At 36.5% G+C, this 21,075-nt stretch overlaps 2 protein-coding genes across 3 annotated transcripts in view; one reads left to right on the top strand and one right to left on the bottom strand.

Moving 5' to 3' along the window:
- The first annotated feature begins 2,579 nt into the window (after positions 1-2,579).
- On the top strand, positions 2,580-6,527 carry LOC109160097 (calcium-dependent protein kinase 17-like). The gene is made up of 8 exons (XM_019308250.1): positions 2,580-3,429; positions 3,758-3,901; positions 4,004-4,156; positions 4,651-4,766; positions 4,961-5,128; positions 5,226-5,353; positions 6,122-6,221; positions 6,316-6,527. The coding sequence occupies exons 1-8, from the start codon at positions 2,745-2,747 to the stop codon at positions 6,418-6,420; spliced, it is 1,599 nt and encodes a 532-aa protein (XP_019163795.1). The 5' UTR covers positions 2,580-2,744; the 3' UTR covers positions 6,421-6,527.
- A 3,727-nt stretch (positions 6,528-10,254) lies between these two features.
- LOC109160096 (proteasome-associated protein ECM29 homolog) overlaps positions 10,255-21,075 on the bottom strand; it is a 43,087-nt gene continuing 32,266 nt past the window's right edge. For both annotated transcript variants that reach the window (XM_019308249.1, XM_019308248.1), the window contains 6 exons: positions 16,649-16,816; positions 13,530-13,629; positions 11,810-11,962; positions 11,612-11,724; positions 11,466-11,525; positions 10,255-10,682 (listed from right to left, as the gene is read on the bottom strand). In XM_019308249.1, the coding sequence (XP_019163794.1) occupies positions 10,479-10,682; positions 11,466-11,525; positions 11,612-11,724; positions 11,810-11,962; positions 13,530-13,629; positions 16,649-16,816 (798 nt within the window). In that variant the 3' untranslated portion in view covers positions 10,255-10,478. The remainder of the gene's footprint in view (positions 10,683-11,465; positions 11,526-11,611; positions 11,725-11,809; positions 11,963-13,529; positions 13,630-16,648; positions 16,817-21,075) is intronic.

The raw sequence follows: 21,075 nt of genomic DNA, 5'->3' as shown, positions 1-21,075 counted from the left end.
CCCATTTTGAGCGTACATTATATCAAATTTTTCGTCTTACTACGAAGAACCCGAATCCACTTTGACTTGATCCAAATTGGGAGTAGACGTACACACATATATTTGTACCACAAAATAGTCACCCAAAATATCAGTTTATGCTAAAAATTCCAACATTATGTGCTTATAACCTACATTCAGGCCCGGATTTTGGGCTGTGCAAGCTGGGCTACCGCACAGGGCCCCAAATTTTAGAAGCTCAATATTTTATTTTTACCTAGTCAGTTTAGAAATAAAAATTAAAAGTTTTTAATTAAACTTAAAAGGCTTTATAAAGAAATGGTAGGAATATGCTTTTATTGTATTTTAACTTTGAGGTCTAAGGCTCAAAACTTGTGCACACTATTATTATTATTCCATAATATGTCTATTTTTACCTGTGCGTTGCACGGAAAATATTTGTTATAATCTTTAAATTATAACAACGAATATTATATAGTGCAATTGATGAAATGAGTTGTATCGATTATTATTATTATTATTATTTTTTATGTTATCCTTGTTTGAATTCGAGCAAATAATTGCCCAATTATCTGTGCAGTGCGCGTGCAATGTACGTGCGATGCACGGATAATTTTTTTTGTTATATATTTAGATAATAAAATTTCAGTATTAGTTTTAAAGATTTTAATTTTGGTAGGACCTTATTTATTTACCTGAACATGGCCACAAAAATCAAAAAACCGACCCTGCCAAAACATAACATTGTCATTCATACACCTCAGCTCAGAAATCACAACTTTTCAATTAATATTCATTCATTCATAATAAAAATATTCTTACAAATTCGTTTATCCTAATCTATCTTACAACAAGCCAAGAGAATACGGCATATACTAATGCCAGAATACTAAAACATAAAAATATCCATTCATTCAATTTACATACTAGGCTAGGAATTATGGGAATCAACATCATAAGAACAAATTGACTACAAATGTACTCCATACTACGTCCTACTCTCGCCACCTCCAAAGGATATGATATGCGCGAGCACTCCAACCATGAGGACCTCCTACTATAGCAAGAGAGACATAGCTGAGTATTATAAGAACAAAAACTATTATTTTGTATGTATGCTTTCATATGTCGGTCTCAGCATTACCGGCAAGTCTCAAAACTATAGTCAACTCCAGCTGCAATACAAGAAATTATATATATATATATATATATATATATATATATATATATATATATATATATATATATTAATTAATTAATTAATTATAGTTTTACACGTTCTGAAATTAATTAAATATAATAAGTAATATAGAATAATATTTAAAATAATAAAATACCTGACAAATTGACAAAGTCAGGCAAGATAGAGCGACCATCATCCTTCTCCCAAAACGTGGGATGAGATAAAAAGTACAAATAATAGTAGTAACAAGTACAACTATGCCCCCTACTAGAAAAGAAAGAAATGACAAGGAGAATGGCAGGGAGCCTGCCCCTATAGATTCAAAGGAAAAAGGGACCAAGACTAGTGGCCCTAACCCTAGAAACTAGGGAAACATAGAGGAACCAATCCTATGTAGGAAGACAGACTGATGTGAGTGCATCAACACCATGAAAGGTCAGTACGGCTCAATAGTGTGTCTAGCAGGCCCGGATTTTGGGCTGTGCAAGCTGGGCTACCGCACAAGGCCCCAAATTTTAAAAGCTCAATATTTTATTTTTACCTAGTTAATTTAGAAATAAAAATTAAAAGTTTTTAATTAAACTTAAAAGGCTTTATAAAGAAATGGTAGGAACATGTAGGGTTGTATCGATTATGTTTTTTTTATGTTATCCTTGCTTGAATTCGAGCAAATAATTGTCCAATTATTCGTGCAGTGCGCGTGCAATGTGCGTGCGATGCACATATATATTTTTTATTATATATATTTAGATAATAAAATTACGGTATTAGTTTTAAAGATTTAATTTTAGTAGGGTCTTATTTATTTACTCGAATAGGGCCACAAAAATCTAAAAACCGACCCTGCCTACATTAGTCTTTGAGAAGCATTAGAACTTTGCTTTACTAGCAGCTCAAAATAAGTTGATAGTTTTGTTTTGTCGCAATATAATGAGAGGTTCCAAAGTTTGATTTTTACCAAATTTTTTCAAAATTGTACCTTTTTAATTAGCTACCGTAGAGTGTAGGGTTCGGTCGTTATTACCAAAAACCAAGAAAGGATGGTATAGAAATTGAATGGTAAAAAAAAAGTGAGATATGAGATGATTTTAGCTTTGTTATGTAGAAGCATGTGGATACCTTGTTCCAATACAGTCGAGACACATAGAAGTCGATGGATTGTTTGAGAAGCATTGGCCGGAACAGTAGAAGAAATACATAATATTATGGAGAGATGGAAAATAAGAATAAAATTGCACGGGCATGGCAAGAACACGTAAGATGCATATAATATATATAGTGATAATAGTGGTAGCTAAAATCTCTCGCCATCGATCGATCGTCTCCTCCGACCTAATTCGCATGCGTCGTTAGTTCCATCTCATTGATCTACCTCAACGTAACTGCACCATTTCTCTCGCTATGAAACCATTTGGTTGTGAGTCCCAGCAGCCTCCAATAATTTCTCTCTCTCATCCCATCCTCGATTATTTCTCTCTTGTTCATCATCACCGTCCTCGATCACGTACCCATTGCATTCTTCTTCTTCTTCCTTCGTTCCCCGCCCATCTCCCCTATTCCAATGGGGAACTGTTGCGCTCAGGGTGATTCCTCCGGCGATCCTCAGAGCGCAACAAACGGGGACTCACTATCATTATCATCGTCATCGTCATCGTCATCGCATAACAAGAATAATAACGGGTGCGATAATGCCACGACACCCCCGACGGCCGCCGCGGCCCCGTCCGCCGGGAAGGTGGGGAAGGTGCTGGGGCGGGCGATGGAGGACGTCCGCGCGACGTATAGTATTGGGAAGGAGCTGGGGAGGGGGCAGTTCGGGGTGACGCACCTGTGCATTCACAAGAAAACGGGCGAGCAGTTCGCGTGCAAGACGATCGCGAAGCGGAAGCTGGTGAACAAGGAGGATATCGAGGACGTGCGGCGGGAGGTTCAGATTATGCACCATTTGTCCGGGCAGCAGAACATTGTGGAGCTGAAGGGGGCGTATGAGGATAAGCACTCGGTGCATTTGGTTCTGGAGCTCTGCGCCGGCGGGGAGCTCTTTGACCGGATTATCTCCAAGGGGCATTACACGGAACGCGCCGCCGCGTCGCTGCTGAGAACCATTGTGCAGACTGTTCATAGCTGCCATTCCATGGGCGTCATCCATAGAGATCTCAAGCCCGAGAACTTCCTCCTCTTGAATAAGGATGAAAATTCTCCTCTTAAGGTTACGGATTTCGGCCTCTCTGTCTTCTACAAGGAAGGCATGTTCATTCATTCCCAACAATTTCAATTCGTTCTACATTTAATTTAATTTAATTTGAGAAATTATAGAATTTCCGACCACCTGGAGGTGATCTTATATCAAGTCGAAAGTAAAAAGTGGTCGGAAATTGCAACAAAAGTTTTTCCGGATACCAAAAGTGGTCGGAAATTGCAACAAAAGTTTTTCCGGATACCAAAAGTGGTCGGAACAAGACTTTCAACTTGATTGAAGATCATTTTGAGGTGGTCGAAAATTCAATAATTTCCAGTAGTGTGCACTCATCCAATCTTCTTATATTAATATGTCTTTGTATTTATTTATTTCAGGAGAAGTATTTAAAGACATAGTAGGCAGTGCATATTACATAGCACCAGAAGTGTTGAAAAGAGGTTATGGACCTGAGGTTGATATATGGAGTATTGGAATAATGTTATATATTCTTCTTTGTGGAGTTCCCCCTTTTTGGGCAGGTACGTATATATATTGTTTCCCATGCATTATATAAACCACACTAAATATATATATATGAAGCTAAAGACATGGAATGGAATGGAATGATTGATGTGTTTCAGAATCAGAGAATGGAATCTTCAATGCAATATTGCGTGGTCATATTGATTTTACAAGTGATCCATGGCCTTCAATTTCACCTGGTGCAAAGGACATTGTTAGGAAGATGTTGAAGTCAGACCCAAAGCAAAGGTTGACAGCTTTTGAAGTCTTGAGTAAGTTTTCTTAGCTAGCTTTATATATATATATATATATATATACACAAGAATATTATATATATATATATATATATATATAGAGAGAGAGAGTTAGGTTCAGGTGCGGCGGGTCCTCCCATACGAGGTCACCAACAGTTGAGCGATTATCATCAACGTTATGAAATGCACCACAAAAGCACACACAAATTAAGTATGTATTACCAAAAAATACACCATTAGATGTAAGTAAATGCACCATACAGTGTTTGGAAATACACCATTAGAGATGTGAGTTATATGGTGTATTGTTTTGGGTGTATCCTGTATTTTTTGGTGTTTTTTTTTTTTTTTTTGCATTTCATTGTGGTGTGTTTTCTTACACTGTTGGTATATTTTTGGAACCCCGCACCGCAAGCCCCGCCGCAAATGAGCACTAATATATATATATATATATATATATATATATATATATATTATTTTTCTTAAAAAAAATATATATGGTGCGTGTACAGATCATCCGTGGATCAAGGAGGATGGAGAAGCACCAGATACACCACTAGACAATGTTGTCTTCGATAGAATCAAACAGTTCAGAGCCATGAACAAGTTCAAGCAAGTTGCTCTTCGGGTAATAATATTAATTTTATTTAATTAACACGCACATGGCACATACATACTCATCATGCATGCCTTCCCTAGCTACCTTATTCTTTTAATTTGGATCTCTCAATTGTTATAGAATACAAGCATATATATTTTCCAACAGGATATGATATGATATGATATGATGTTGGGTTTGTTGGATGATATACATATATACAGGTGATAGCAGGGTGCCTGTCAGAAGAAGAAATAATGGGATTGAAGGAAATGTTCAAATCCATGGATTCAGATGGGAATGGCACTATTACCCTTGAGGAGCTAAAGCGAGGATTAGCTAAGCAAGGGACAAAGCTCTCAGAATATGAAGTTAAACAGTTAATGGAAGCTGTAAGTTAATTAATTATTCATGATCCAATATATACATATATATTGCTAAGAGTAGATCGATAGAGTTGAACTACTGACACATATATATGGGGTGCAGGCTGATGCTGATGGAAATGGACTGATAGACTATGAAGAGTTTATTACAGCAACAATGCACTTGAACAAACTGGACAGAGAAGAGCATCTCTACAAGGCATTCCAATACTTTGACAAAGACCATAGTGGGTAAGTCATCCAAACTCACTATACTCTTGCTTATTACTTATTCCTTCTTTTTAATTTAAACTTCTCCATCTGAGTTTCTCTGAGTATAGTGATTTTGTCACGTTTAATTTAGTACTAAAATTTAAATTGATAATTTGTGATCCTTCGACTTTCAAATTTAATCATTTGTGGTCCGTCCGCAACTTAGGCACCATTGTGCCGCATTCGTCCGCAAGTTAGGCACTATCGTGCCGCATCCGTCCTCAACTTAGACACCTGCTAGGCACCTCCTTCCGCAACATAGGCACATCGTACCCACCTCCGTCCACAACTTAGGCACCTCGTACCCACCTCCGTCCGCAACATAGGCACATCGTACCCACCTCCGTCCGCAACTTAGGCACCTCGTACCCACCTCCATCCGCAACTAATTAGGCACCTCGTACCCACCTCCTTCTGCAACATAGGCACCTCCCTCCGCAACTTAAGGCACCTCCTTCCGCAACATAGGCATGCACCTCGTACCCACCTCCGTCCGCAACCTAGGCACATGCTGGGCACCTCCTGCCGCAACATAGGCACCTCGTACCCACCTCCTTCCGCAACTTAGGACCATGGCTAGTTAACTTGGATCGTCAAATTTAAATTCGAAGGATCACATATGATCAATTTGAAAGTTTAGGATTAAACCTGACAAAAATCACTATATTCGGAGGATTTCATGTGATATTAACTCTTTTAATTTAATAATAATAATTGTCCATTATATATATATATATATATAATCAGATTCATTACAAGAGACGAACTGGAGCAGGCGTTACGAGATTTTGGTATGAGTGACGATAATGATATAAAAGAAATCATTTCCGATGTTGATGCAGATAATGTAAGTAATTAATTGTAATAGTTAATTTATAATGAAGGTAAGGTATATATAGTATATTGAATATAATGAAATGGGGGTTGATTGGTTTGTGCAGGATGGGCATATAAACTACGATGAGTTTGCAGCGATGATGAGGAAAAGCGATCCGGATGTTGCCGGCAATCCTAAGAAACGGAGAGATGTGTTTGTTTCGGCATGAAATGAAATTAATTAAAAGATGGAGATCAGAGGGAATAGATTAACTTCCCGCCCAGTTTTGTGCATATTATATATAGTAGTGGAGGGAGAAATCAAATTAAATTAAATGTATTAGCCCTTTTTGAAGTATAGGGTATATATGTATATTTTACAATAACGCCTCCACTAAGGCTTGAACTCACAACCTTCCAAATGAAAGTCCAACCCGAATACCATTAGACCACATAATCTTGGTATGATTCACCATTTTATTGTATTGAAAACTTAAAAATTATATAAGAACCAATAATACTAAAGTTCTAACAAGGTGTAAGGGTCTACCCTTCGAAGTGTTGCAAGAACGAATAGTAAAGTCAACCATTCGTAACCGAAAAGTCACAAGGGTCAAAGAGTAGGAAGAACCTACCTTTCGAGCGGTATGTAAAAGAAACGAGTGGTAAGGTCAACCATTCATATTCGAGATGATCTAAGGTTCGAGGCGTTAACCTAGTTAACCACTCGAAAAGTCTGCTCAAGACATTCTTTGAGCTGTACAGTCTGACACCTTACAAAGATGAGCAAATGTGTACAAGGTAAAGTGAATCCTAGGAACACATCCCAAGGTAGATATTTTCCTTTAAATGCCCGACATTTTGTGCAGAACAAAAACCAATGTTCAGCGCAAATTAAGTCTAAAGAAGATGCCCTGACACGCTCTCCTACCCTTCGAATTGCTCGTTGGTCTCTACGCGTTGATCCATAGGTGTTTGAAATTTGTTCTTTCCTCCAACATAATCATTTCAACATGCCTATAAATACCATCTTCCAAGTCTGAAGAAGCTAATGGTCATTTCAAAATTCTTAAGTGCTAAAAGCTTTCAAGTGTTCATTTAGCAACCAGTGTTCAAGTGAAAGAGAGACAAAAGCGAAAAAGATTTATATCCGGATTAATTACAGAGACTTGTGCTGCTCAAAACATCAAGATCAAGATTCAAGAGCCAAGTCTCTACTAGGAGAAGAAGAAAAACATTTTCTTCAACTTTGTAATCTCTACTCGGTAGTAGTAGAAACAGGCCGAGTAAACTCGGTCAAGAGTTGAAAAACTTGGTTGTGGAGTTCACGGCTAGCTTGGTGTTCAAAGCGTGAACGTCTGGGGATTTTGTATCGGAGACAATGCAAACCTCCGTAGGGTTTAAGGAGAAGAGTGGAGTAGGATGGTTATAGCCAAACCACGATAAAAATCTCTCTCACTCTTTAAATTATTTATTGCATTATCAACTAACTTTCACCAAACATAAAATTTGACAAGATTAAAAGTTAAAACGACGTGCAAAGAATCTCAAAAGGGTTAACAAATTTCTGTTGTGCCTGAACGAGAAGTTAAAGTCATCTCTCAATTGCTTTAACCTTTTGAAATGATTTCAAAACTCAACAAGTCTACTCCCCCTCCCCTCCCCTCCCCTTCTAGACTTGTACCCTAAATCTCACCGGGACAGCGGGACCAACAAAGTCCAGATATGGGCAACATTTTATTCAATCATTATTCCATGGACCATGGTTCACACATTTGTGTGAACCATAAATAAAAAGCACATTTTTAATATACTAAAAGTACATTATTTGTATACATAAACTACATTATTTGAAAGTACATGATTTTTTTATATATTATCAAATAATGTACATTCAGTACAAATAATGTATTTTTAATATATTAAAAAAATATATTGCATTCATGGTCCACACAGCTATGTGAACCATGGTCCACACAATAATTTGTCTATTTTATTTGATCCAATCATTATTCTATGAACAACTGTGTGGACCACAAATAAAAAGAAAATACATTATTTATCCAGATACGGACACTATTTGATCCAATCATTATTCCATGGACAACTGAGAAAATACATTATTTGTGTACATAAAGTACATTATTTGAAACTATCTTATTTAAATACTGAAAATACATTATTTTGTATACTATTAAATAATATATATTTAGTACACAAATAATATATTTTTAGTATATTAAAAATGTATCTTATATTTATGAAAAATATATTATTTGAGTACTAAAAGTACATTATTTTATATAATGTATATTCAATATTTGTAAAATGTCCTTTTGATATATTAAAAATGTACTTTTTTATGATCTACATAGAGTTGTGTGAACCAGGTCCACATAAAAATTTGCCTATATAAGTTAATTAAGCAATTATTGTGAACCCAAAACAAATATGAAAATATTTAAAACACAATTTATGATGAGACCCTGACATGGATCTAATTTTATAAAGTTTGAATTTTGAAGCGCTGTTAATTTGTTATATATTCTTATCAAAGCATCTTATCTTATAATATCATTTAAAACAGAAGCATATATCTAGCCAAGTTAGTTAGGATGTTAAGTTGATAACTATAAAGTTACAAGTTTAACTCAACAAGAATATCATATTGGCATTCTGATTTGAATCAGGTCAATTAGCTATGAATAACCTAAGTTGATTCAATCCTTTGTCAGATAGCGACACAAGACGGAGTTTACCCCGTGCACACTTTTGGATAGTGATTGTGCAAAAAACAAAAAAAAAAAAAAAAAAACAAAAAAAAAAAAAAAAAAAAACAAAAAACAAAAACAAAAAACAAAAAAAACAAAAACAAAAACAAAAAAAACAAAAACAAAAAACTACAAATAGACCACTGAACTATTTGGAAGATAGCAACTAAGCCACCGAACTCAAATAAGCTCCACATTCATCCCTGAACCCAGAAAAAAAAGAGCAACAAGTATTTTTAACAACAAATTTGCACTGATTGTGACATTATGTATATATTTTATATTTTATTGTTATTATTATTATCCTACTAAGCATTTGACCCTATTCTTGAATGTCATGTTCTCCTAATTTTATTTCCAGACGTGTCAATTACTATATTTAAAAATAATTTTTAAAATTTTATTTTAATAATTCTAAATAAAATATAAAATAATTATTTTAAAATTAAAAAAAAAAAGTCTGGGCAAAGACGAAGGGGATCCCTTCATCTCCATGGCCGGCCCATCGTGGGATCATTCGTCTCCATGGCTGGCTGCCCGGAGACGATGCGAGGACCGCCTCGTCTCTGGCCAACCATGGAGACAATCCCCTTCATCTCCATGACTGGCTGGCCAGAGACAAAAGGTCCCCTTCGTCTCCAGCCAGTCATGGAAGTTTTTTTTTTTTTTTTTTTTTTCAAAATAATTATTTTATTTAAAATTATTATTATTAAAATAAAATTTAAAAATTATTTTTAAATACAGTAAACAACACGTCAAGAAATAAAATCAAGAAAACATTGCATCTAGGAAGAGTGTCAAATGCTTAGTAGAATAATAATAATAATAAAATATAAAATAAAATATACACGACACCCTAATCAATGCAAACATGTAGTAACTTGCTACAAATGCTAATTACTCTTTTTTTCTAGATTCATAGACAAATTCGGAGCTTATTCAAGTTCGATAACTTACTTGATATACTCAAATAGTTCAATGATCTATTTGTACATTTTTCCAAAAAAATAAAATAAAATAAAATAAAAAATACACACACTCTCATATTCATTAAAAAATATTGGGACAACCCCAACCAAGTTGATGAGACTGTTTAACTGGTAACTATAAAAATTACAAGTTCAACCCCAGCCGAGAACATCCTTTTGACTTTCCTGATTTGAGCCAAGCGAGTTAACTATAGATATCCTAAGTTGGTTTACCTTTTTTTGGTCACTTACCAACTAGGGACACAATGCCTGATTTATTCAATACACACCCTCGAATAATGACCGTATGTTTCCCTAGTCACTCGAAAAAAACAAAAGCATATATTGATTAACTACCTCTTTTAATCCTTACAAAGCATGAATATAAAATCACTGGAGTGTCACTGTCTAGATCAAACGTTTTACCTAGTGCATGTGCAGCTACATATAAGATCTCATGGCACAATATCGGCATTTCAGATATTTTTAATGGAAATTTTACCAATTAGTGATCTGTGTAGCTGAATGGGCATCAAACTTTCAAAGCTTTCAACCGGATATCCTACCATTTTCTTCCAGAGTTTTTAGGATATCAATACATTTCTTCAACGTAGACTTTGCCTGCTCATTTTTTTCCATTTCAGCCACTTGCAAAAGCTCAGACCTAAATCCAACTTCTCTCAGCTGCACCGCTGGAGCTCCCGCTAGCAGATCTATGATTTCAAAAAGACACTCCGATGCAGATATATGGACCTGTGTTTATACAACGGTAAAAGTGATGAGTCGATTAATGGAAGAACATATCATATACATGCATACAAACGACATAGCAAGTATGTAGTTATAGACCAGAATATTTGTGTGATTGGCTAAATTCACAGCTTTGAAAATTAGAGTTTTCTATGTTTGGTTCATGGAAAACATTTTTCATTGGAAAATGTTGAATGAAAAATGTTTTCCTCAAGAATGAGGAAAAATGTCTTCTCCTTCTTCTTCTTCTTCTTCTTTTTTTTTTTTTTTTTTTTTTTTTTTTTTTCCTTATGGAATAACGGTCAAATAGGCCATCTAATTGAACACGAGAATGCAATTAGGTCAGTGTACCTAAAAAAATTACAATTGCATTATCGTGTGTGAACTTCGATGGCATACCACCTATATCACCCTTATTCATTTTCTTCTTCTTCTTCTTCTTCTTCTTCTTATTATTATTATTATTATTATTATTATTATTATTGTTGTTGTTATTATTATTATTATTATTTCCCAATAATTTCTTTTTCACCAACCAAACAATGTAATTAATTTTCCTGGTAATTTCTTTTCTATGAAATTTCAATTCCATTCCTCCTCAAATATTTTCCTCAAATAAATAAAAGTATCCAACAACTGTGTAGTGCCATCCTGAATCATACTGTCAAAAATATAGTGAATGTTTGGCGACAAACTTAATTGAGCAAGGCATTGACGATACTAGGTTGACAAAATGCAAATTGTAATTTGGTAAGATAAAGAATGGATGAAGAAGACTAGATATACCTGGGCTATTTTAATTGTTCGTATACACTCTAGCACTTTGGAAGATGTCTCGAAGAACAACTGTTATTTAGCAGAAGAGTAACTTAGAACTCCAAGATCACAAATAATTTTTAGGATAATAAACAAAACCATGAACTCTAAATCACCTCATGAACAAAAGAGATAATGCTTTCTTGAAGAGAAGAATCTTGGGCGTTGTTAATTGCATCCCGAAGCCTTGAACATAGCTCTTTAATTGATGTGAAAACTGAGATTTTAACTGTCCAAAACACAGTGCATTATTGCAAGAAAAAGAATGACTCACGTGAGAAGAAGAGATGAGCATCATTTGATTTGACAGTTACCTATCCATGGAACACTAGCTGAAAGTGAAATTGAGAAAACATTTAACAACTTCTTCTGCTGTTCAAGGATATCATTCAACCTTGCTACATGTATGGCAGCAGTAATGCAATTCACAATTTTATCATGTCCTGTGGACCAATTTTCTTCCTCATCTGCAAAAATGTAGCGATTAAACCAACTACAAGAAAGTAAACTTCTTACATACTCCTAGGAATGGGGACCTGTGTTACTTCAACAACGCCAATCATTTAGGCCTAAAACCTCTTGGGAGTCTTGGGGCATTCAAACCAGATCACACTATAGCCAAATTGAACATCAGCAAAGCCTTACTGAGACTAATAGGCCAAAAGGAATTAGATTGATCCCAGGAACCAAGTCTAAGTGTCTAACACACATGATGCTATTGCTGATAAATAACAGCATAGGATGCAAATGCAATAACAAAAAGCCAGAACACAAAACTCACATGTTTGCAGTTTGGGGAAAGAAGCTACGTGCAACCTACCTCTATTATCAGAGAGGATGTCAAATATTGTCAATTCATCTATGCATTAATAAAGTGTAAAAGTGCTTCCATGTATTAATAGAGAGGATGTCAAATATTGTCAATTCATCTATGCATCAATAAAGTGTAAAAGTGCTTCCATGTATTGCAAAAGTATGCACTACTGATAATTAATGAAATGATTTTATATTTAAAAACTTGACTATAGAAGCACAACTAAGGAATAGAGCTAACTATAGAACTTCTATTGAAAAGGAAACCAGATGTGCCACAAGTCCACAAGCAGAAAATAGCTTCTAGCATATGAACAAGAAAAAGTAAAAAAACGGAAAAGTTTAGAGGACAATGGAAAAACAACTTCTAACAGCTTGTTTAGTGCAGAATGCTTTTAATTCCAGTATTCTGTATATGGATTTGTTAATCAAATCAAGCACAACATATAAAATTTCAAGCAAGGGAAGGTCAACTGAATTTTTGAGTGCAATATAAACTTAGTCAATATCCCTGTTTCAGCCAATACATCCAAAAGAAGTGAATTACATATAACATATGTAAATCCATTGTCTGATTTGTCACAAACAGTTGCTCAATTTTCACATCTGTCTACATACATATGTTAATGGAAAGTTTTGAAAATTAAGTTGTGTGTGCATCCATATTCCTAAGATGCCGTAATGTCACTAGATCTAAACCACAAATTTAAAAAGCAATCTAAGTCATGAGCTCTGAATTATAGTCATTTTCAGCGTCATTTAATGTACATGCATCATGCCAACATGCAACAATAAGACTTCCTGATGGTAAAATAGGAAAGGAGCCTATAGTGCAGGTCATAAGTAAATTGTCCTTCATCAATGACCAGATTAAACACCTAAGTTAGAGAAAGCATAAAATTATATACTTGTATGTGTGATTTGATATAATTAGACATTTAAAGGTTAGAACTTCAGATCAGTAAGAATTACTTTTAGGTCAAAATAGAGGTAGAAAATCTGTGATACAAACTCCATATGCAGTAAAGCAAATCTTCATCTATCATGGATCAAGCTCAGGGCACATATTATTATACCTACTCCCCTAGGGTCAGATTAAGGTGTTATTTTTTAATTCTCAACAAGTTTTGTCATTGTTTGGAAAGTGTTAATTAGATTTCATAGTTTTCCTATTAGACCCCTACTTGTATTAGAAGTTAACATAGTAGCTAAAGTAAATACCTGGTTTAACATCACCAGTTGAAGTTGTGGAGCAGCACATTTCATGTAATAAGGGGAAAACCTTGCTGAAGAAGTCTAGAATACCAAATGCTTTAATAACCTAACAATAATATCAGATGGTGAAATTGCATCAATAACTAACACAGAATGACGAAAGTTCCAAAGGTAAATAACAAAACAGAAAGTCAGAATCCTATGCTAAGTAATTATACTAAAACAGAAAAGAATGTACTCCAGCCACTTCATTTATTGCCTATTTAAAATCATGCTACAGTTAATGTACTCAAACCACTTTACTAATCACCTATTAAAAGCACAGTTAATCTAATCCAGAAGTAATATTAGTGTTACGAAAGTAAAGAGAGAGAATTTCTAATGTGCTATCATATATTATATCAAACTCTCATAGGAATAGAAAATACAAAGCCCTATAAATAGGTACTAGAAAACTACGAATAGGAAACAAGTTTCCATATGTCCTACCTACCTAAAACCCTAAACTGCCTAATATATAGAGATTCTATATATCAAATATATATTCCTTAACACTCCCCCTCAAGTTGGAGCATATATTTTAATAATGCCCAACTTGTTACACAAATGAGTAATAACCCAAAATAACTAAATAACTAATAACTCAAGTCCATTTAGGACACTCCTTTGACCGAAGACCGAACAAGCTTGAGATTGGATACTCATACTCCCCCTCCAACGAAAGCTTCGAACGCCACGAATCCCACGAACAATGGGTGAACACAAAGTGACCGAACAAGCTTGAAATTGGATACTCCCCCTGAAACGAAAGCTGTGAACGCCACCAATACCTACGGACAGTTGGGTGAACTCAACGTGGTAGACCGAACAAGCTTGGGATTGGACCATCCCCTGAACAGGAAGCTTGGACTCCACCAATACCGCAACTCCGGGTGAACCAAAAGTGGACCGAACAAGCTTGGACACACAAAGTAAAGAAGACAAACTCCAAACCGGAGGACACAAATTCTTTACTAGCAAAAGGGAAGTATCTTGACTAACAAAAGGGAAGCATGCTCCAATCAACGAGCATAAAAAAAGAGACAACACCAAAACACAAAACGAGACAGTACTAAAACACAAAACAAGACAGCACCAAAACGAGACAAACTGACCGTAGAACAAAAGGCAATGGTCCAAACTAAGTCCAGAACCAAGACAAACAGACTTAGGCGACCCAGAAACAAGTTGACCAAAACGTTTTTCAATCGTTGGAGGAGCCTCACGTGCCGGGCAGCACGTGAGGCTCACGCGCTAGTCAAAACGTGACGACAACGGAGCGGAAAAAAAAAAAAAATTATCGTAAAGGCTCAGATACCATGTTACGAAAGTAAAGAGAGAGAATTTCTAATGTGCTGTCATATATTATATCAAACTCTCATAGGAATAGAAAATACAAAGCCCTATAAATAGGTACTAGAAAACTACGAATAGGAAACAAGTTTCCATATGTCCTACCTACCTAAAACCCTAAACTGCCTAATATATAGAGATTCTATATATCAAATATATATTCCTTAACAATTAGCAAACAAGAACTACAACCACTTATTTCCTGGTAGATGAAATGAGGCAGTAGTTTGCTTTAATCTGATGGAAGTGTATCATCATTATTAGCATAAGACCAAATAACAGAACAACAATCCAGAATACATTTATTCACATAGGACCAAATGGCAGGAGATGATCCATATTGATAAGCCCTAAAGAATATAAATTACTATTGAAGGCCTATAACCGATAAGGTAGGTATTGATAAAGATACCAATTACTATCAATAGAAATATCAATTTACTTTGTATGTTCTTTCAGTTTGAGAAAGTAGTAATTTATCTCCTCAATTTAATGTTCCTTCAACTAGAAAAGGTTGTAATTCATATTTCCTCTTTGCTCAAGTAATGTTTCCCCTTATAATTCCTTGGTGAAAAACTGAAAATTATCTACAACTTATTTAATACATTTCCACTCCAAAATGAGTGCTCATCACTAACTTGTGTGATTCTTATATCATTTGACCTTTGTGGAACACAATGCCAACAACGTGCTCAGCACAAATATGAATATGGGAATGTGTAACTTAGGTAGAAGACGTTCTTCCCAGTTTTACTAGTTGCAACATGCAAAACACAAGGAAACATTGAATCAAAGCATGTTCTGATTCTGTACCCAAAATAATCCAAGGAAAGCAATTTTTGCAATCAGGGTTATTGGGGAGAAAGACAAATGGGAGGGGGCTATTTCAAAATCCTTGGGTAAAACAAGAACAGCCCCCACATCTAAACCCCCTTTTTAACATTAGTGTCTATATAAGAGCTCATTCAGTACAAGGGGTAAGATTGACAATCACTCTAAACCTTATGCTTGGTTTAATTTTTGTTGAAATTGAGGGATTGAAATTTGAAAGGCCTGGCAGGTGGAGAATAAGCACCACCCGCCAGTTAGGCGGAAGCAAAATATGTGAGAAACCAAAGAACAAGGGAATATATTGTAATGAAAGATTACAATAGATTGTATCTCCTATGTGTATCCTCTATATATACCTCTTAAGAGTGTCCCACATTCGTAAAATAAGTGAGAGCATATGGGTTTATAAGTCCATGGGTTAGACTAGCTAATTGGTTGAATTCAATCTTTTAGTGTGGTTTGGCCCATGTGCATTATAGCCCAGTTGAGTGAGCCTAGCCCAATCTTAATTTATAAGAATACTAAACTATATACTAAAAATTAGTCCTAATAGGAATAGGAAACTAAGACAGCAAAGGTTTCCTAAATCCTAATCTTCAAACAAAGGTTTCCTTATATTTAACCGTTTTGATACTTTGGATAAAATCAGGGATCACTCCTAAACATTTAAAACCAAAAAGTATTATTAGCCATTAGCCATCTTAACATATAGAAGTTCATTCAACAAAATTCTTGCCTTGGGAGTCTATGAGTAACTCCATATCTGCTCTTTTTTTTGGCAAGTAATTCCTACACCTGCTATTATCTTCTTTCTTTACTCCATATTACTTTTCACTGTTCTATTCTTTTAAGTATGTAATTTAAGCAGTATTTGAATTTGATCAAAGCTGGTGACAGTTTACCTGCTCAAGACAGTCAAAGGCAGCTTCACGATACTTGCTTGCTTTTCTAGTACATGCAGAAGATAAAAGATTCAAAATGGCAGTTGGTGTGTCAGGATCAGCAGCAGAAATTGCTTCATGGCATGATTTACAAAGAGAAGATAATGCATACAGTAAGGCCTCTTTACCCTGCCAAAAAAATGCAAGAATTTTATCAGGTTAAACAGAAGAAATGGAATATCCTAAGAACAAGCATAGACCAATCTATTGTTCATCTGAAGCATCAAAACTACGAAACTAGAAAATTACAAGGTGATATCATTTATTAAGAAGTACCACAAAATTCGCTATGCAATAATTCCACACATGCTGCTAGTATGCTTTTTGATTGGTTCCCTTTGGTTGTCAAATGGGAAATGACTATTCTATCTTTCCTTCTCTATAAAGCCCCCCTATCCACAAGAACAAAAACAAGTACTACCACAACAAAGGTTTCAGCACTGGCATTACCCCCGCTCAAACATTAGTTCCAAAAAAAGCTGATATTGCATCAACAGATCAACACGATGGTGGCCAAAGCCACTTGTTTTTTACTTATATTTTATGATTTTATCTGAAACTTTTCTTTTACTAGTAGCTTTATCAGAAATATATATATATATATATATATATATATATATATATATATATATATATATATATAAAACCCAAACAGGGAAACGTTAAATAGCTTAGACAGCGAGATAGAAGTTTACTAAGAACTTTCCATGAAAACAGATATTTTACCCATTGTTGAATATTAGGAAACTTTTATTGAATATTAGTGTTGAGACTCATTATTATGCTTTTATTATTTCCAAAGACTGTTCAGTTTCTATGTCTATTAGTATCCCTAGGGCTATGTCTGTTAGTGTCCCTAGGGCTCTATTAGTATTCCATCTTCTACCTATATATATGGTACTGTGTATTTGCTTGTAGACAGAGTGTAAATAACAAGACAATACTTTATTCTCCAAACTCCTTCAACATGGTATCAGAGCCACCATTGGCCTGAATCCCTTTTTATTTCCGAGCATGAACAGTATTTTCGAGGATGAACAGTAGCAGTGCAGGGTCTGTCTACGCTTCCTCTTCGAAAACCCCTCATCGCAAGTTTTCATAAAGTTCCGAAGAACCACCGCCGGTCTGGAAGTGCAGGCGACCCCCGCCGTGGAAGTCCCGTCGCAAACCGCCGTTGCACGCGCCCTCACGCGCCACCTTACGCGCTGCCTCCCGCCGTCACGCGCCTCCACGCGCCGGCGCGTGAGACCTCCTCCGGCAATTTTTTTTCCGGCGAAATTTTCCAGTTCCATTTTCGACCCTCCTCTGGCTTTCCTGGTAATATTCTTCCTTTTTATCAACCATGTCTTCAACTGGAACCGAGGAAACTTCTACCAATGTTGAAAATGCTATTTCTCGCTCAGTGTTTGTGCCTAATTTATCTGGAAATCCAGTTATTACCTCTGAAAAATTATGTGGGTCACAAAACTACCACTCTTGGTCGGATGCCGTTGAAATGTGGTTTATGGGCCAGGGTGTTATTGACCACTTGGAACATGGGGTAGAAACTGAGGTACCAGAAAATGAGAAGGCAATTTGGAAAAGGGTGGATGCACAACTTTGTAGTCTTCTATGGCAATCCCTTTCACCTGAGTTAATTCAACTATTTAGAGTTTTTAAAACATGTGTTGAGGTATGGAATCAAGCCAAATCCTTGTACACTAATGATATTTCACAATGTTACACAGTTGTTGATAATTTGGTTAATTTAAAGAAGGATGGTATGAGTATGGAAGCCTTTCTTGGGAAAACTCAAAGTTTATTAACTGAGTTTAATAAGCTTTTACCCGTTGGAGGGACACCTGATGAACAGATTGCCCAACGTGAAAAGTTTTTTGTTGTTCTGGTTTTGACTAAATTAGGCCCCAAGTTTGAGAATACTCGAAACCAGATTCTTGGGGATAAAGGTGTGCCAGGGGTCCAAGAGTTGTTCAAACGCCTTCTTCAAGTGGCCTCTTTTCCTGGTGAAACTTCTGCATCCACTACAGAACAATCTGCTCTTGTGATCCAAGGAAGTCGTGGTAATAATCTGGGCAACCGGAATAAAGACCGTAGTGGGCAGAAAAATGCTAGATACTGTGATTACTGCAATAGATCTGGACACACACGGGACCGATGTTGGAAACTGCACGGGAAACCGTTGCCTGCTCCTACAAATGTGGCTCAACTCAAACAAGAAGAATCAGGTTCTAAAAATGTCTCTCTTGCAGAATATGAAGAGTTTGCACGGTTTAAGGCTAATGCCCAAGCTACTGTTTTCACTCCTTTGGCTCATACGGGAGAGACTCATGCTGCCCTTGTTTCTCAATCTGGACCTCTCGGACCATGGGTCCTTGATTCAGGTGCCTCCGAACATATATGTGGTAATTCTTCCTTATTGACACATCTCACAAACTCTAAGTCTCTTCCGTCCATTGTGTTTGGTAATGGATCCATATGTTCTGCTAAAGGAGTTGGTAAAGCAAGACCTCTTCCTGATTTACCCTTGTCATCAGTCTTGCATATACCTACTTGTCCTTTTAATTTGATTTCCATTCGTCAACTTACTCATTCTCTTGATTGTCTTGTCACCTTTTCTCCTGATTCGGTTATTATACAGGACCGTCGTTCGGGGAAGACGATTGGCTCGGGGTATGAATCAAAAGGGTTATACCGTCTATCCACTCCTGCTTCCGTTGTCTGTAGTGCTACTATTTCTCCTTCCCTTACTCATTGTCGTCTAGGTCATCCAAGTTTGAAGAAACTACAACAACTTGAACCGAGTCTCTCAAAGCTGTCTTCACTAGAGTGTGAATCTTGTCAATTTGGGAAACATTCAAGAACCTCCTTTCCTGAACGGGTTAATAAAGTGTCCTCATCCCCTTTTTCCTTAGTTCACAGTGATATTTGGGGTCCTTGTCGTGTCACTTCTGTGTTAGGTTTTAAATATTTTGTTACTTTTATTGATGACTTTTCGCGTTGTACTTGGGTTTTCCTAATGCAACGACGTTCTGATCTATTCAACATCTTTCAGAAATTTCATAATGAAATCAAGAATCAATTTGGAGTCTCTATTAAAATTCTTCGAAGTGATAATGCCAGGGAATATTTCAATACCCCTTTGTCTACCCTTCTTGACTCTGAAGGTATTCTCCATGAGTCTTCTTGTCCAGATACTCCACAACAGAATGGTGTGTCTGAACGAAAGAATAGGCATCTAGTGGAAACTGCTCGGACTATGCTCCTTCACTATAAGGTTCCCTCTTATTTCTGGGGAGATGCTATCCTCCATTCATGTTACCTTATTAACCGTATGCCATCGTCTGTTCTACATGGCAAAATACCTTATAACATATTGTTTCCTCAAGAGCCATTACACAAGCTTCCGCTGAGGGTTTTTGGTTGCACTTGCTTTGTTCGGGATATTACTCCTGGTCGTGATAAACTGTCACCCAAGTCTTTGAAATGTATTTTTGTGGGGTACTCTAGGGTTCAAAAAGGGTTCAGGTGTTATTGTCCTGAGACACAGCGATTCTATGTATCACCAAATGTTACCTTCTTTGAGTACACTCCGTTCTTTTCATCTGACTCTATAAGGGTGGCGGATCCTTTTCCTGATGTCCTACCAGTTCCCTCATTTGAAGGAGGGACAGAAATACCAATATCTCCTGTTGTCCTACCTCCCAATCCATCACAAACCCACACTGTTTCTCCTTTCCAGTTCACCTATCATCTTCGGTCAAAATTACCACCAACCACTACTGCTGCAGACATTGAACCTGCTGATTCATCTCCTGAGCGGTCTCTTCCCTCGGATTCGGGTCCTGCTCCAATCTCCAGTCCGCCCATTGCTAGTCGGGTAGGTAACCGGTCTACTCGCAATCCCTACCCTATATATAATTTTGTCTCTTATCACCGGTTTTCCCCTGTTTACAATGCTTTCATCTCCAGTTTATCATCTGTTTCTGTTCCTAATTCGGTTAGGGAAGCTCTTTCCCATCCTGGTTGGCAGCAAGCTATGGTAGATGAAATGGTTGCTTTGCAATCCTCGGGAACTTGGGACTTGGTTCCATTACCTCCTGGCAAAACAGTTGTTGGTTGTCGTTGGGTTTATAATGTCAAAGTTGGGCCTGATGGACAGATAGATAGACTCAAAGCTCGACTTGTAGCCAAGGGGTATACTCAAGTGTTTGGCGTTGATTACACTGATACGTTCTCACCCGTTGCCAAGATCTCTTCTATCAGAATCTTTCTGTCTATTGCTGCCATCCATCATTGGCCTCTATACCAGCTAGACATCAAGAATGCCTTTTTACATGGGGATCTAAAAGAAGAGGTGTATATGGAGCAACCTCCGGGTTTTGTTGCTC

Source organism: Ipomoea nil, unplaced genomic scaffold (assembly GCF_001879475.1).
Source record: "Ipomoea nil cultivar Tokyo-kokei standard unplaced genomic scaffold, Asagao_1.1 scaffold2845, whole genome shotgun sequence".
Taxonomy (NCBI): Eukaryota; Viridiplantae; Streptophyta; class Magnoliopsida; order Solanales; family Convolvulaceae; genus Ipomoea; species Ipomoea nil.
This window is presented reverse-complemented; position numbering and strand designations above follow the sequence as displayed.

What these genes read in the sequence shown, in the direction of transcription:
- LOC109160097 (XM_019308250.1), top strand. Translation starts at nt 2,745, where the DNA reads ATGGGGAACTGTTGCGCTCAGGGTGATTCCTCCGGCGATCCTCAGAGC. An exon ending in TTAAACAGTTAATGGAAGCT is followed by an intron (nt 5,129 to 5,225) that starts GTAAGTTAATTA and finishes TATGGGGTGCAG; the next exon opens with GCTGATGCTGATGGAAATGG. An exon ending in CCGATGTTGATGCAGATAAT is followed by an intron (nt 6,222 to 6,315) that starts GTAAGTAATTAA and finishes TGGTTTGTGCAG; the next exon opens with GATGGGCATATAAACTACGA.